This window comes from Chionomys nivalis, chromosome 20 (assembly GCF_950005125.1).
Source record: "Chionomys nivalis chromosome 20, mChiNiv1.1, whole genome shotgun sequence".
NCBI classification, from domain to species: Eukaryota; Metazoa; Chordata; class Mammalia; order Rodentia; family Cricetidae; genus Chionomys; species Chionomys nivalis.
In genome coordinates, this window is record NC_080105.1 from 23,583,167 (window position 1) to 23,598,307 (window position 15,141).

The following is a 15,141-nucleotide window of genomic DNA, read 5'->3' on the forward strand; positions in this document are numbered from 1 at the left end:
TATTTTTGGCTTGATTTAGCTGGTAATATTTTTATATATAGAAGGAAAATCAGTTGTTTTAGAAGTAAAGAGACTTGAATCAAATGCAGCTAGTAACTAGCAGAGTCTAAATCAGGGCTGGCAGAATTAGTCAGTATCCACTGGGCCCCTAGTGCTTCCTACATCTCTTGTTTTGCACACCAAGAGTGAGAGCCGCACCAGAATTTTACCTGTAAAATGTCTAAGGATTGCAGAATCTGCTAACATTCTGACATGGGATTTCATTGTTCACTTAGAAAAAGAGAAGGCTTGTTTGCCATTTGCTCTAAAAATCGTGTATTCTCCAACCCTGTCTTGCAGAGTCATCTCATAACTGGCTGCACACTTACATTCATCCAAACCCATTACATCGGTTTTGTAAGACTTGTGGTGGTGGCACAAGTATTCTTGCTGCTTGCTTTCCCCTAATAATAAATTCCATTATTTCTGACTCAGAAATTTTGTGTTTTCAGAAATCATTAAACGGAGACAGGTTAACTTTATAAGCAGTATAAAATGCAATTTGAAACTTAATCTTGAAGCACATGTCTGACTCCAAACCCCTCATCCAAAATGCAAGCTATTCAAACATTTTTAGTATAATCTATAGATATGATGTGAAATTTTAAATAGTTCTGTAAGTCATAAAAATCAGTCACACCAAGGCTGGAGAGTTGGCTCAGGGATTAGGAGACTTGATGCTCTTTCAAAGGACTTGGTTTTGGTTTCCAGAACCTACATGGTACCTTGCAGCTATCCATAACTCCAGGGGATCTGACACATGCTTATGACTTATGCAGATCCTAGTCAGACGTGCTATGCATATACATACATACAGGCAAATACTTATACACTTAAAATAAATAAATCTAAAAATACATTTCTTTAAATTAGCAGCATTTCTTCATCCATTCATACCTCAGTTCTACTTCTTCAGTGTTAGTCTTTCTTCAGCTATTTATTATTTCTATTAATATATGTATGCGATTATAAAATGATTGTATGTGCTATTTAATACTTGAAATTGTCTGTTTAACATTCTATAGGGGAAATGTAACATTTTTTAAAAAACTTCATAACATATTCTCTGCATATTTAGCTTCCCACCAAGCCCAAAAGGTCCTTGTAGTTAAGCAAATATCACACAATTACATGTTAGGAGTCTGTGATTAATGTTTGTGTTATGGTTGGTAATTTGCATAATTACTGCTATTGCATAATGTTTTTTCCTTGGTATTAATTAGTGTCTCATGTTGACTGTCTTTACACTTTTGTATTTTTAGAGCTCCTTCAAATTCTACTAGGTTTCATTGCTCCTCCGTCCTTCTTAGTGGCTGAACACAGCAGGGTATCTGCTTATGCTGTTTCAATGGAAAGTCTGCCTTTTAGTTTGTTCTCCTAAAACTCATATTTAAGCGTCATTACTGATTTTTTTCCTTTTTATATATTTTTATTCTTTTTGAATTAAAATTTCCACCTGCTCCCCGTTTCCCATTTCCCTCCCCTCCTCCCAAATATTGCCCCCTCCCCCCACTCCCCTCCCCCTATCCCCGCTCCTCTTCTCCTCCCCCCACTCCATTCCCCCTCCCTCTCCATACTGAAGAGCAGTCCAAATTCCCTGCCCTGCGGGAAGACGAAGGTCTTCTATCTACGTCCGGGAAGGTGAGCGTCTAAACAGGCTAAGCTCCCACAAAGCCAGTTCATGTATTGGGATCGAAACCTAGTGCCATTGTCCTTGGCTTCTCATCAGCCTTCATTGTCCGCCATGCTCAGAGAGTCCAGTTTCAACCCATGCTTATTCAGTCCCAGACCAGCTGGACTTGGTGGGCTCCCAATAAATCAGTTCCACTGTCACAGTGGGTGGGTGCATCCCTCGTGGTCCTGATTTCCTTGCTCATGTTCTCCCTCCTTCTGCTCCTCATTTGGACCTTAAGAGCTTAGACCATTGCTCCAAATTGAGACTCTGTCTCTACCTCGATCCATTGCCAGATGTCTGCCATCGAATTGGTTCTCTCTCTTTCTCCTCTTTCTGTGCGCACATGTGCTTTGATCCTACTTTCTTGGACGTTTCCTCTGTTTTACCTAATTTCCCCCACTGCTTGCTCTTTTTAAAAGAAGATTTATTTATTTATTATGTATACAATATTCTGCCTCCATGTATGCCTGCACTCCAGAAGAGGGCGCCAGATCTCATTACAGATGTTTGTGAACCACCATGTGATTGCTGGGAATTGAACTCAGAACCTCTGGAAGGGCAGCCAGTGCTCTTAATTGCAGAATCTTCTCTCCAGCCTCCCACTGCTTGCTCTTATAGTGTGTTAATGTCTTTAATTTTTCATTCCTGGAAGTATTACTTTATACATGCAAATGTATTTGTCCAGAGAATTTATTTGTCCAGAGTAAAAAAATTACTCTATTTTTTTTTACCTTTCTTCAGTCATGCTTTTGTTAATTTTTTTTTTATTTTTGTATTTTTGTTTTCTCTTTCTCTGTATTTGTTTCTCTGGTCTCTGCCATTTAAAAAAAATGACAAGATATTTTCAAATGGTTGTTTTTAAGACTGAGAAACTAAAAGTGATTTGGGGTACAACTAAAGAGAGATGCTCATGGAATAATGTTCATAGCTCTATGATGATATGGTAGTACACCTGCCAGCATCCGTAGCTATAGGATGATATGGCAAAGCATCTGCCAGCATCTGTAGCTATAGGATGATATGGCAACACATCTGGCAGCATCCGTAGCTATAGGATGATCTGGCAACACATCTGTCATCATCAATAGCTCATTGATAGCCCTTTTCCCTAGGGAAGCTAAGTTCCATCAGAAATATAATTATCAATAGAAGTGTTTCATAGTGACTTTTTGAATGTTAGTGCTCATCAAGCTCTGTAACTATTTCCTTTACAATCTCATTACATTCTCATGGCCTTGGTTTGATGTCTCTTGAGAATTACAAAAGGATGCTATATCTTTGCTCTTGAAATTCGTGAAAACACCTCTTGTTCTTTTCTATCCTGCTTCTGCCCAGATCTAAAGACAAAACAAGAAATCCTTGATTGAAGAGCCTGGGTGAGGAACTCAGGGTAGGAGGCTCTCTGTTTTTACTAAAAGTCTAAATCCATTTCAGTTTTTCATTTTAGTTCTTTGCTATCCTGCATTTTTTTTAAAGTTCTACTCACCTAAAATCCCCCAGCGTTTAAAGATCTTAATTATTTTCTGCCTTCTGTTGTTTTCCACTTTGCCTTGTGTTCTACCATCTCTGCCTAAGTCAGTTCTCACATTCATTTCCAGGCTTCCTAGACATGTTCTTTGTAGCGAGCTGCATGAAGCCACACTTGATGGCAATGTGTAGAGAGCTGCGTGGAGTCGCACCTGATAGTGCTGGCTCCCGCCCTCCGCGATCCCGAAAGCGAGTGCTCTCTGTGATAATCAACTCCTACGGCTAAAGCCTGACTTATGCTATTATCACGCAATGATTGTCAGCTGCTTGCATATGCGTGGACCTATGGGCAGTGCCCACCTGGCAATCAGGGGTTGGCGGCCCAGGCCTACTTAAGGGCTGGGAGAGGTTTGCCCGGAGAGAGAGGGAGAGAAAGAGAAGGGAAAAGATTGCTGTGAATAAAGTCCTGAATAAAACTGCTTAGCGAGAAGAGCTCCTGTGTTGCGCGTTCTTCTTGCTGGACCAGGGGGACCGTGACAGTTCTTCCCACACGTCTGTTGTTAATTTGTTCTCTATTCATTTCAACTTCCTGTGTACTAATGCCGTCTTTCCTCGCTATTCACTTCAGTTCACTGTTTTAGTGAGGGTTAAAGAGGAAATGCAGATGCCCGCTCAAGTTCCCTCAGTTGCACTTGCCAGGACCTCATGCCTTCTTCAAACAGGCAGGGAAGTCCAATTTCCCATGAAACAGCATGGATGCTCTGTTTGCAAACTGGACAAGATCTGTTTTCTAATACAGTTTTTTTTTCTATCAAAGAAACTGAAAATTTGGAGCATTTGAAGATTTCAAAGTTCCGTGAAATATCCAAAATCAACTCACAAAATTGTTTTTTGTTTGATCATTTGATTCAGGATAAAGGAATGACTATGAACCAAAGGACCATCTGTTTCATCTCAATTCATACTGAAAGATAAAAGACAAATTTCTAATCATTCCATAGCTTTTTTCCAAATGTTAAAAGAAATACAAGCTACCTATAAGGGATGATCCCATTTACAAAAGAAAAACATCCATCATCATTCCTCTGTCTTCAGCAAAGTCCTCAGGCATTTACGAGTGACACAATGACAATATCTTGAAAATTATGTAGAAATGCTCTTTTAAATAAATGCTGATACCTTTAGCATAATGCATTTTCACTGAAGGAACTGTTTTGCTCTTAAAATTTTATAACAGCTCTGTTTTATTGGATGAATATTCAGAAAGGGCAGACTTAATTGATATAAGCCTTCAAGACATCATATTGCTATCAAAAGTTCCTCCCCACAAGAAGAACTCCAGTTTATTTTTAATAATGTGGGAATACGTGAGAGCATAGCTGTTATTTTTAATTAACATTTTTAACCTTCGGTGTATTATTGGGGGAGTGTTCCATGCATGCCATGAAACACATGTGGAAGTCAGACAGCAAGTTTCAGGAGTTGGCCTTTTTCTTTCAGCATATGCGTTCTAGGAATCAAACACATGTCATCAGATGTTCTGGAATGTTCCTTAACCCACTGAGCCATCTTGCTAGCTCCATAGTTCATTTCTATATATTGACATTTTCCAGCTCCAATATAATTATATATACTATATAGATTTATTTTCTGAGTAATACATAACTCATTTCTTTAAAATTTAAAAAACATAAAACTTGAGGTAAAATTGACAGTTCTTCATTGTTGCATAAATCCTACCTCTCATTTCTATAATTGATCATTTTTAATAAATTTATGAGCTTCCCTCCAAAGTTCTTGCATAGATCTATGTACACAGTCATGTGTTGATTAAAATGGAGGTAGATTTTAAGAAAGGTATCACGGATTGATTTCATCATGTGTAAACATCTCAGAATATATTTGAATAAGCTTACTAATAGATGACCTAGCATAATGCACAATACATATGCTGTACTTTTACACCGCAGGCCGTGCTTTAGACTGTTAACTCCGCCATTAGCACAAACAAATGAATAGTGTATTTTGTGGTAATCTTGCAATAGTTATAATGTCACTTGATGAAAGAAAATTTTGGACTCATTACTGTAATTTGTTTTAATCATTTAATTTAATTTGTGCACTGATACATGTGTGCGTGCATGTTTGTGAGTGCGTGTGCACTTGTGAGGATAGCTGTGTGGAGGCCAAAGGACAATCCGAGTTGGTTGCTCCTCCTAAACTTCAGCTACCACCCCATCACTTTTTCTTTCATTCTCTTCCTTTTGGGGGGGGGGGCGTACAAATCACCATGTAGGCTTTGTTAAGCGACTAGCAAGACCCCCAGACCTGACTGTCTCCATCTTCCTAGCACTAGGAGATATATGTAAAATATTTAATAATATGAACCTATCATTGTGTTCAGCCAAATTCTTTCTTAAATTTTATTTTATTTATTATTTTGTGGCTATGAGTATTTGTCTGCATGCACTTTTGTGAATCACGTGTGTGTCTGCTGTCCATGGAGGATAGACGAGGTTGCTGGATCTGATGTAACTGTAGATAAGGATAATTGTGAGCCACCGTGTTGCTTCTGGGAATTGAACCTGGGTCTGCTGGAAGAACAGTCAGAGCTCTTAACTGCTGAACTATCTCTCCAGCTTCTCAGTCATGTCCTTATTCATGAACATATAAGCTACTTTGTGTTTGGTACCACAAAAAGTACATTTGGATGCAAAAGAACATTAATAAGAACAACAAAACTAATGCAGAAAGGGAGTTAATTTTATGCTTAAAGCCTAAATACCAAGTCTAAATTTATTTACATTTAAGAACACGTTACTGTTGATACAACTGTTTCAACATAGCATGTCAGGTTAAGTATGGCATGTTTCTCTGTGGGAAAGACACCATGAATTCTGTCCTTGACCTTTTTATTAACCACAGCTCAGAAAATAACTGTAGAATACTGTTTTCAACAGTAATTCACATATTTTGGAAGACTTAAAATGTGAAGCTGATTAAGTATATCTTTGTAAATAGCTATTTTCCTTATTTACGGACCCTGCTCTTGTTTGATATTTATTGCCTTACTAAAGTGGAGTGATTTCTAGAGCACAGGCCTTTCAATTGCCTCTGTGAATCCAACCAACTTGCTTAATAAACATCACTGACTTGTGCAGTTTTTCTTTTAAATTATTCTTGTCTTGGGGGGGGGGCACACCACCCAGCTTCCAAATATACATGGAGACTTATTATTACTTATGAATGTCCAGTCTTAGTCTGGCTTGTTTCTAGCCAGCTTTTCTTAAATTATCCCATCTACCATTTGTCTCTGGGATTTTTCCTTTTCTTACTTCTGTATAACTTACTTTCACTCTTACTCTGTGCTTGGCTGTGTGACTGTGTGGCTGGCCCCTCAGGTCCTCCTTTGTTATTATATTTTGTTTGTGTTCTGATAAATAAAGCTTGCCTAGAGATCAGAGGTTGGAGCTAGCCACTAGTTAACCACAGAGGTCTGGAGGTCTGTACAGACAGAAGGAACTGATAGGCAGGGTGGAGAGAGGAGCTTGGCCCTTTTCGGTCTGAGGAGTCAGAGAGGTAAGAGACAACTGTGGTTGGTCCTTTATGACTCTAATCTTTCAGCTGTTACCCCGTGTCTGACTCCAAGTTTTTATTATTAAGACTAATCAGGCCTGGGCTTCACTCCTTGCCTTTTCTCTTTCCTTGATCTCGCTCCTCTTTCAGATTTCTCCTATTTATTCTCTTGGCCTGCCAACCTCACCTCTCTTTTTTCCTGCCTTTCTATTGGTCATTTAGCTCTTTATTAGACCAATCAGGTGTTTTAGAGAGGGAAAGTAGCACAGCATAACAATATTAAAGAAATACAATATAAAAGAATACAACACATCTTTGCATCATTAAACAAATGTTTCACAACATAAACAAATGTAACATATCTTAAATTAATATTGCACAGCAGCCTTGTTAAGATAGATTTTTGGAATCTGTACTGTTCTGGGGTTAGAGACTTATAAATGTTGTTATTAATTAGATATATTTGGAATATCACATGTTAGAACTCAAGTGAAACAATGATAAGTTTTTCCCAAATTTCAAAACTATGTTAGTATGGATAAACAAAGAAAACAAAAACCAAGCCTAATCTTTCTAAAACTGACCATTTAGGTTTGTGCTTACCTTATTGAGTAAAGGACGTTTCCGTTTTTGAAAATTCTCAGCAGCTTGTTATCTGTGGTGACTTCATGAAAGTTCGCCCCCTTCTCGTTAGCAAAGAACAAGTCTGGTTTCCAAATGGAGTCCAGCATGGAAGGGTCCAGGTCTAAGGAATCGTCAGGATATTCGCTGTATGCCAGACGAGGGTCATTCCATTTCTGACGAAGAAAAATGTTTACTCTGTAATCCTGAGGGAGAGAGAGGGGAGACGAGAAGAGAAATAAAAAGAGGCTTTAGGAAGTATGGTGACCCAGTGTCTGTCACTGTAGCTTCACCAGTTACGCATGGAGAACTACGTGGAATATCTAGATGATGGACAAGAGTGTGAAACTGCAGCCGTGTTTTACTGTTTGACTGTGATTTTGGAGACCCTCAAGTCATCCAAGAAAAGAAAAGAAAAAAAAAAACAGCGGATAATGAGAGTTTAGCACACTTTGTTTATCCCTTTCAAATTTTATTTTCTGGTTTGTCATATTAAAATATTAAATAGTAGTTAGACATTTGACGCCAAACATTTTCTCCATCACTCGTACTTTTAGAAACATTTCTTCTAGATATCTAAGAAGATTCGGAGTTATATTGTTTTCTGAAAGCTTTCTATTATACAAAAATAACAATGTAGAGTTATAAAACACAATTTTACTTTTGCTTTTGAGGCAAAAGTATGCAGCCTTTGTAGATAGGCTTGGAATTTACCATGTAGACCAGGCTGTCCCAGAACTCATAGAGATATATCCGTATCTATCTCCTGAGTTCTGGTATTAAATGTGTGTGCCACTATCTGGCATTAAACAATTGTTTATTATTTAATAATTTTGTTAAATATGACAAGTCCTATAAAATAAGTAATTTAGGAAAACTAAAGATTATATTTGACAATTAAAAGAGTAATACTGGCTAATTCCAGCAATATTTTAAGTGGGTATTTCTAGGGACATTTTCCAATTCCACTTTTTAAAGATAATTTCTAAAGTAAAGTCAACGTTCTCAATCAAAATTTAGCTTGGTGCATTCGTGAATATGTGTGTGTGCGCATAATATATAAAATATTGTATAGCACATCTTTTTGTTTTGGCATTTTGAGCCAAGTTGACTTCCCCCTTACTATGCAGCCAAGGATGATCTTGGACTGCTAATTCTTATGCCTCCACTGATCTTGTGAGGAAAAAAAATAAAGCTCCAGGTGTTCCTGACCATGCCCCATGATGTGGAGTTTTATTATTCATTTTCTCCTCATATTTTTGGAGTGGGTAAATCTATAGACTTCATTATAGTGGTTTATACATGTGTTTGAGAAATGTTTCAGTTATCTGGAAAATACTGGAGATATACAGTAAAACTGAAACCCGACAATTTTCTTATTTCTTTAATATCAAATATGGTAAGCAAGCCACCAAAAGAGGCTTCTCCTGAACTTTTGGACTTTGTCATTTAGGCAAGTCAAGTTCACAATCTGATCAGTATTTGGACACCAATACTACTTCCCTCTGACTGCAACTAAGCTTACATACCAGACTTTTCCCCCTCTGCCTGCCAGATGTTCCGTGCATCTCATCTGCCTCTTCTTGTGACTGTATTTGATCATCTCAAAAAGGAATATAAGCACCGCTAAATGTTTGACATTTAGCAATAGGAATACATAATTTTTTTGAAAATTTTACAAAATTTCTTTGGAACATGTTAACCCCCTTTTCCATCTCCCCCAGATTTATCCTCCCTCGATACACATCAGACTTTGTGTCGTCTTTTTATTCTTAAATCCATGAGTCCCAATTCGTGCTGCCCGTATGTTCTTAGGTGTTTGGCCTTCCATGGGAGTGTTTCCATTGACCATGAGCTACTTATAGTCTAAAGGAAACATCCCTCTCCCAGTAGCTTCTGAGCTAGGAATGATGGGACTTTGTGTCCATATTCACCTCCATTCTTTTATTGGTCTGCCTTGGTATTATGCAAAATTTGTACTTAGTGACAAGGTAATTTTTAATATGCATATTTATGTATATATTTGTCTTATTTTCAAAATATTTCTGGTATTAATATCGATAGATATATGATTTTAATTAAAATAATATGGGATTTGAATAGAAATTCAAAATTCATAGACAAATTGAAAAATAATCCAGAATTCTTCTTGTCTTTAGGTGTGTTATCCAAAGTTGCTGGCTAAGTTAAAAATGTAACCAGAAAATGAATTTGTCAAAGAAATAAAAATAAATACTACCTCACTCAAATACTCAACTAGTTTTCTAGACCTTTGCAATTCTGAAGAACTTTACAGAATAAAATCTGCATATTACAAAGCTAGAACACGAACACTCAATGGTGGCATAATTGTTTCTAACATTCTCTGTAATATCCCCCATGTTGTCTGCACCATCTGCTCCAGGAGCATCCATAGGGAGATTAGACGTCTGGGACCACTGATTCTGAAATAATGGCTTATTGGAAAAGCCTTGTTCATTCCTCGGTTACTAAACCAATAGGGAAGAGAAGCCATTTTATACCAACTATTTGGAGTCTTTGAAAGGTTATTTCAAAACTCCTCCTGAGTTCCTCTTCATTATCCATATGTTTATTCTGTTTGAAAAGGTCAGAATAGTTTTTAAATTACCAAAAAAACTATAAAGGAATATAATTCTGTACCAATTTGGAAAACAAAAGAAAAATTGATTAGAACGTAAGATGTGTTAAACTGACAGAAATGTATTCGTTATACCATTCAGGAACCTCGTAGTGTATTGAAGATTGAAAACCACAAAGATCACATCTCAATCCTTACACTCTCACAAGAGAATTGCTGAAAAGGCAAGCATATTTTCGTAAAAACACTTTCAAAATTTAGATGTTTGTTTCAATACGTTGAGTTCATTTAATTTGGCCAGTCTTACTTTTGTAGAGAAACACAGTATTTGTAGCTTCTGGATATCAATGAAAAATAATGATCACTGTTGTTCTTTGGTTTTAAGATGAAAGGATCTCTCTTAATGTGTGCCTAGCAGCAATCCACATGTTCTCACTATTTTACTATCTTCTTCTACCACACTTGCCAACTTGCACTCTTATTCAGTTCCTTTTTACTTGCACACTTCTCTTCTTTATGATGACCTGGATAGACAGGCAGACTATAGTCTGGCAGCCAGTTATACTAATAGATAGGTGGGTAGGGATTAAAAAAATTTTAACTTCCCATACTCTGCTTCTACCCCTCCCCCACTATATTCTATATTGCACCAAGCAGGAAAACAAGCAAGAGTTCTCCTGGTTTAGTCATTGTAGAAGTGAAAATCTTCCCGCTATTACTACTTCCATTCAAAACTCCAAATCTGCATCTGAAATTTTACTCGCTCCAAATTAGAGCAAGTTATTTTACTTAACTGTATTGTTACTTGATGGGAATCACAAATACATGTCAAAAATGAATGGAAGCATCCATTCATGATGTTCATTTGCAATATGTATTTTACATTATGTGAGCATCATCTGCTTGTCATTTTTGGACTTCTGTTTATAAAAGTATCTTCCCCAACCAGAATACATAACTCAAGTTATAGAAGTCATTAAAGATTGGGGGCAATGAAGTCTTCAGAGCATAATTTGCTTTCTTTCAGCACTAAAAATATCCTTCACCATTCTTAGAATTTGGAAAATTCCTTCCAACTAATACTGAGCAACTTTTGAAGAGGCCAAAGGGCACTTGGTACTTTATTTTTTATTTATTTTTATTTATTTATTTATTTTTTTGGTTTTTCGAGACAGGGTTTCTCTGTGATTTTGGAGCCTGTCCTGAAACTAGCTCTTGTAGACCAGGCTGGTCTCGAACTCACAGAGATCCGCCTGCCTCTGCCTCCCAAGTGCTGGGATTAAAGGCGTGCGCCACCACTGCCCGGCCACTTGGTACTTTAAAGATGGATAAGATCATCATTGATCATCATTTTGATCACCTTTCAACCAGTGAGTTTTCTGGATTATCTTTGTAAACTGTGATATATAAAATATGTGTTAAAAATATATTGTCAGATGCAAATAGGATTAGCCATTGGTGGCATTCCATACTTTAATAATATTGTGTAGCCATAACAACTATTCAGTTATATTATATAAAATATAATATATTTAAAATATATTATATATAATAAAATATATTTTATTATATATATAATATATAATAAAATATATCACCTAAGAAGGAAAATCTGTACCCACTATGCAGTCTCTTATCCCTGCTCCCAACTATGGATAACCAGTACTCTGCTCTCAAACTCTGTAGACTCTGTACTAGGCACTTCAGGTCATGGTGTGATGCAGACTGTGACCCTTGGTGTCTAGGTTATTTCACTTAGTATAATGTTTACAGAATCTGTAACGTGTATTTAGGAATATAGAGATCATGTTTACTTTACTAAAAACTAAAGTATCTTATTGACAGAATTCTACCTGAAGTTGACATACTTTCCAAAGATATGCACAGTTTTATAAATGAATTATATTTATAGTACATGCTATCACAATGTACACAAACATGTATATGTATGCATATATGTGCATAGATTTGTGCATATATTCCATCATAAATCAAACAATCATCATAAGGGATTAAAGCAGTATTATAACTGATGAAGTAAATTATTTTCAAACATTAGTCTACTGGCTTCATAACGTAATCTTGCATAGAAGATTGGGATTTTATTTAAGTATGTAAGCAACCACCAGCTCGATCTAACTTGTGTCACCAACCTAGTTGATGGCAGCAATGTGTAACAGTCATAGTGTTACTATTTATTTTGAGAAATTAGGTTTAATGAATATCATGTTAATATTTCACCAGTAACTAACCAAGGAGGATTTCTTGGAGTCTATGAAAAATAAAAGTATAGCAAAGATAATTATGCAAACCAAGCTTCTTTACCTCAAGATATTCTACTTTAAAGGTGTTTATCTAGATATAGGGAGCTAGATTAAAGTACGTGCAGGTACATGCATGAGAACTAGAGTTCTGTCCCCCAAACCCACATTGTTTTAAAGGCAGGATTGTGTCACACACTAGTAAGCCTAGTGTCATAGGGCAGACAGGCGGATCACTGGGGTTTACTGGCCAGCAGCCTACTCTACTCAGCAGGTTCATTAGAGAATTTGACTTTAAAATCAACATAGGCAGCACCTGAGAAATGATTTTCAAATTAATCTCTGGCTTCATACGAGCATGTACACACACAAACACACAAACACTAACTGGGTTTTGGTATATGTGCATATTTTCAAAATGTAATTGATTATTACACTTTCCTTCAATGTTCTCTTAAGACAGCAGCTTTGTGTTTGGGGGCAACACATGGTTTAGTGAGCATGAACAAAGGCACAGATATTATTGACAAACAGTTTTTGCTATAAATAAAATTTTAGACACATAAGTAAAATATTCTAGTGATTATTTTGAATATTTTCAAGTAGTTTTACCCTGTATGCCTTCTTCACTTATAAAAATACAAACTATAATTTACACTTCTAAATTTCAAGTCAGTTTTTTTGTTCAGGAGAATTTTATAATTAATGAGAACTTAAATGGTAGACACCATTTACTATGCACTATTATGAGCTGAAGATTAATAAACAAATGTTCCATTTAGTCAAAATTTTAGAGAATTAAACATTGTTTGAGACAAAATTAAACTGTTTTTCACTTGTTTTCTTCAGAGCAATTTGAATAATTCTTTAGAAGCTGTGTATTGATTTGGATATTGGCCAAGAAGCTGTGTGGCGGCTGCTCATTGTACCATACAGATGCCGAGGAATTAACTTCTTTTTAGAAACTATTATTGTACGCAGCAGCCTGACTTACATAGTTCTGGAGAATAGCAGATAAAATATTTTGCTGCTTCTGAGTCAAATGATGTGAATGTTTAAAAAGTATTTACAATTTACTGTTGCCTAAACAGTATATAAACAATCTACAAAAATTCAGAAGTAAAAAGGAGATGTAATGAATCACTAGATATTGTATTTCCTGGGTACATGACACCATTAGCATTAATAGTTCTATATTTTCTCTATTTGAGATTATGGAAACATTTTTAAATTTTTTTTGAATTTAATATATTTCTGTATTTCCCCTTTTCCAATCCTCCCCCAACTTCCTCCCATGTACCCCACCTTGATAAATATATATATATAAATAATATATTTGACATATTTTAGATTTGAATGTAAGGTGTCAATTGAATGTGATGTAAAGATATATTGCCAAACTGTGATATGTTTTCATCTTTCATATTTGTCTCTGGTAATCTGTGTCATCTTTCAGTTGAATACAGTGTGTGAATGTTAGTACAATTGAATGTAAATTCTAGAATGGGTTTAGCCTGACACTGTTGAGGGAGGTCCTTCCTCTCCTCCAGCCAATAGCCGCAACACCACACTGATGCTAAAGTTTTGAGAGACATGTAAGTACCACTCTTTTATTTCCATACCATGCTTTTGCCCTTACCTATGTCCAAATTAGTGGCTACATTCTTTTCTCTCTAAAATTAGCTTGGAGTTTGCACCTGGCTGTTTTCATAAGATGAAAGTTATTTTAACTGATTAAATTCTCACAGATTGCGATTGTTAAGTTGCTTTACTAATGCCACATGATAGGCATGCATTAAACCTGAGATCTTGTCATGTCCCTGCAGGCTAAGGACTAACTCAGCATGGAGTGCCTTGTGCAGGTGACGTTGTCTCAAAAGCAAGGTGTCTTGTGTGGAAGCAGATTATTTGCTCTTAGGTACCATGTCCATCCTGCTCCCGGAATACCACCGTGTGACCTTTACTGACACCATGTGGAAAAAGGTCCTGCAGCATGTCTTTCTTGCCATGCTGAGGATCATTTTTTTTCTTGGTGATTTGGGAGCAATATTCTGTTGAGAAATGATTTTCTTTAGTAGTGATGTCTTGGTGTTCCAGCACTCTTTAATGAGGAGTCTAGAATTATATCTCCTCACAGTGTTTTTTGTAACTTCTAAGAACAGATTTTAAATTATATTAAGTAAACTCCTACCTTCAACTTGCAACAAAATCATTTATTTTTCCCAGATACCCAGAAAGACTGATTATATGTATATAGTCTTAGCATTCTCTGTGAAAACAGTGATTTAAAAAAATAATAACAGAGCAGCAGTGGAAATCCAAGTGTCTCAAAATACAAAATATCTCGACCTTTTTATTTAAATGTCGAAATGAGAAGACAACAATATTTTTTGTTAGGAAGCTTATAAGCTAAGAGTGAATAAGTGGCTTCAGTGTTTATGTGCATATTGACAAGGGGCTTGCTTAATTCATTTGGTGTTAGAAGAATGCATTGTTCTTTGCCTTAATAAGCTATTTTGAGAAATAAGATTTGAAGAGTAAAGGCAATAAAACCTGCTTCAAGGGCTGAATTCTTCAGAATGAATTAAGTTTTAGAACATATTCCTCCACGACCAAGGTACTAAAAATTGTCAAGGGCAAATAATTTAGCCCTGATAAGTAATGAGAAATAGAAGGCCCATAAAGGAAAGAAGATTGAAAAAGCAGATTGCCTGCATTCAGACTCAAACAGTTACTCGGCTTTTGTAGTGGATAATACTTCAAAACCCATGGCCAAATTTAAGAGGAAAAAAATGTTCCTTTCCTTCATATATTTTCTTTTGCTTTCTTGTTTCAAGTTGAAAGGAACATAGGCAGAAATTCAGACTTATAATACGAATTAAATAATTCAAATCTTATATCTC

At 36.3% G+C, this 15,141-nt stretch overlaps 1 protein-coding gene across 3 annotated transcripts in view; it reads right to left on the reverse strand.

Annotated features, from left to right (window-relative positions):
- Positions 1-15,141, reverse strand: part of Glra3 (glycine receptor alpha 3) — a 137,708-nt gene that overhangs the window by 52,364 nt on the left and 70,203 nt on the right. For all 3 annotated transcript variants that reach the window (XM_057752657.1, XM_057752656.1, XM_057752658.1), the window contains one exon: positions 7,361-7,584. In XM_057752657.1, coding sequence (XP_057608640.1) covers positions 7,361-7,584 — 224 coding nt within the window. The remainder of the gene's footprint in view (positions 1-7,360; positions 7,585-15,141) is intronic.